Source organism: Natrix helvetica, assembly GCF_964273705.1.
Source record: "Natrix helvetica genome assembly, chromosome: Z".
Lineage (NCBI taxonomy): Eukaryota > Metazoa > Chordata > Lepidosauria > Squamata > Natricidae > Natrix > Natrix helvetica.
The window spans coordinates 16,845,957-16,848,508 of NC_138554.1; the positions used below are offsets into that span (position 1 = coordinate 16,845,957).

Here is a 2,552-nt window from a genome sequence, read left to right on the forward strand (position 1 = left end):
ATAAACATGGTAATAGGTCAGTCAATGAGGCTTATTTGGAAACAGAAACTTAAGTAAGAAATCTGGGCATGGCTTAGCTGTATTAAGCTCTGAACTCAGAACCGAAACCAATCTATCCTCTGCCTGTGTTTTGCCTGTAACTACTACCACATTGGAGAATCCACTGTTGGTATTGTATATTTACTTATGAGTTATATTGTATATAAAGAGAAGTTAATAAATCTTGCGGAATCAGTTATCTGTGTGTGTTTTCTGAATTTGATTTTTGCAACAAACTCTGACAAGATATTGTTTTTTCTCCAGTGGAACCAGTCTAACAGGGCAGCCTGGTCTACCCAATTATGGGACAGAACATACTGCTTTCATTTTCACCTTTCGCAGGCAGTCGCTTTCACAACAAGCTATTTTTATGTTAAGTTTATGATTTACGGACAAAGAAATAGAGACTAGTATAGATCTATTTCAAGTTATTTAACTCATCTAAATAGCTTGAAATAGATCTATACTAGTCTCCCTTTATTTCTTTGTCCGTAAAACACAAATTTAACATGACTATTAAATATGTTCACTGAGTTGTGCTGCTTATAAAATAACAGACAGGATAAAAATCTAATGAAACAAAACAAAAAAGCATGTTTGGATTCTTGAGGCAATTATTAGAAATGCATCTGAATGGTACTGCTTTGAAGTTGTATGATTCCAATTTTTTTCTCATTCCAGATGGAGCTATCTAATGGAACCACAGTCCAGGAATTCATTTTATTGGGTTTGGATAGGGGACAGGAAAAGCGATTCTACCTACTTATCCTTTTCAGTTTTATGTACATAATAACTTTGATTGAAAACACCATTATTATCATTCTGGTACATGTAGACGACCACTTAGCTAAGCTGCCCATGTACATCCTCTTGGGAAATTTCTCCTGGTTGGAAATGTGCTACGTGACTACCTCCATACCTCGTATGATCTTTGATCTGGCTTCCCCTCAGGGAATCATCTCCTTCCAAGCCTGTTTCCTTCAGTTCTATGTTTTCTTCTCATGTGGCAGCACTGAATGCTTCTTCCTCTCAGCTATGGCCATGGATCGCTATTTGGCCATTTGCCACCCACTCCGCTACCCAACAATTATGTCTTCAAGAAACTGCTCCAAGCTTGTAGCTGGTTGCTGGATTGCTGGGTTCTTGGGATATGCTGTCCCAGTGACTTTGATCTCCAGACTGTCCTTCTGTGGGTCCAACATCATTGACAATTTTGTGTGTGATCAAGTCCTCCTCTCCCTGGCTTGTTCATCTTTAAAAAATGTTTTTTTTATAAGTCAGATTTCCATGAATTTTTTGATTTCATTAGGCAACTTTGTCTTTGTCGCTATCTCCTATGGCATTGTCATTGCCACACTTATCAAATCCTCTAACCAACACAGTAGAAAGAAAGCCTTCTCCACCATATCCTTCCATCTCATGGTGGTGATCCTTTTCTATGGTTCTGTGGCAGGAATGTATGTAGTTCCAGTTGGGGAAACTCAGTCACATATTGCTAAAATAGTCACCGTCTTCTACACTGCTGTCACACCATTTCTCAACCCCATGATCTACTGTCTGAGGAATGATCAGGTGAAGGAGGCCCTGAGTAGGTTGCTGAGAAGGATGGAGCAAAGGCTGAGAGAGAAAAAATGATGTATGTAAAAGGGTTGAGAATGAGAAAATGAACCTGCAAGCTTTGTGGTGGATTTTTTTTCCATTTGTTTTTTTTTTAATAGCTTAAAACATGAATTAAATAGATTTGATTGAATTCCATTAGATTGGATAGGAAAGGATAGGACTGGGTTGGATTGGTTTGGGGACTGGACTGGACTGGCTGGGACTGAGACTGAGACTGGGACTGGACTGGACTCGATTGGAGTGGTTGAAAAAATACAATTTTCTTTCACATGTTTTACACCTGCTAACCACATGGTCCAAAATAAATCATGAGAATTCTTTCGGCAAATATATAACAGAATAAAGAAGACCACTTCTGCTTCTTGAAATATTAAATACATAACTTCATATATTTTTTATATTTTTTATTTTTTGAATAAACACAAACAAACACCTTAAAATCATCTTCCATTACAAATTGTAGAAAGTGTGTCAATTGGTTACAAAGAACTTCAGTGCATCTTTTCCACAGTCATCACCTATGATTCATATCAAGTTATATATTTGACATCACATATGTTTATATATATTGCTACCATCATACCTCATCCTTCATATGACTATAGTTGTTTTAACGTCCCTTTATAACAAACATTCCAAAATTTAAAACAAAACCACATAATGGAAATCCCTTATCTATTTTCAATGTAATCCAACCACATTATACCTTTATAACACATTCAAAATAAAAATTAATTATGTTTAATAACAAAAATGTTAGACCTCGTTTCTTAATCATTGTTTACAATTTATATCCAATTTCCCTTTTATCGTGTCAATACAAATTATTACATTATTCTCATTATCAGTCATTTATTTAACAATAGTTTGACTAAGTTTAACTTACTTTTTCT

General features: G+C 35.7%; 1 protein-coding gene across 1 annotated transcript; it reads left to right on the forward strand.

Moving 5' to 3' along the window:
- Positions 1-720: 720 nt before the first annotated feature.
- LOC309401315 (olfactory receptor 11G2-like) lies at positions 721-1,674 on the forward strand (the record flags this gene model as incomplete). Its single annotated transcript, XM_081970383.1, has 1 exon — positions 721-1,674. One exon carries the CDS (start codon positions 721-723, stop codon positions 1,672-1,674), a length of 954 nt encoding a protein of 317 aa, XP_081826509.1.
- Between the last annotated feature and the right edge of the window lie 878 nt (positions 1,675-2,552).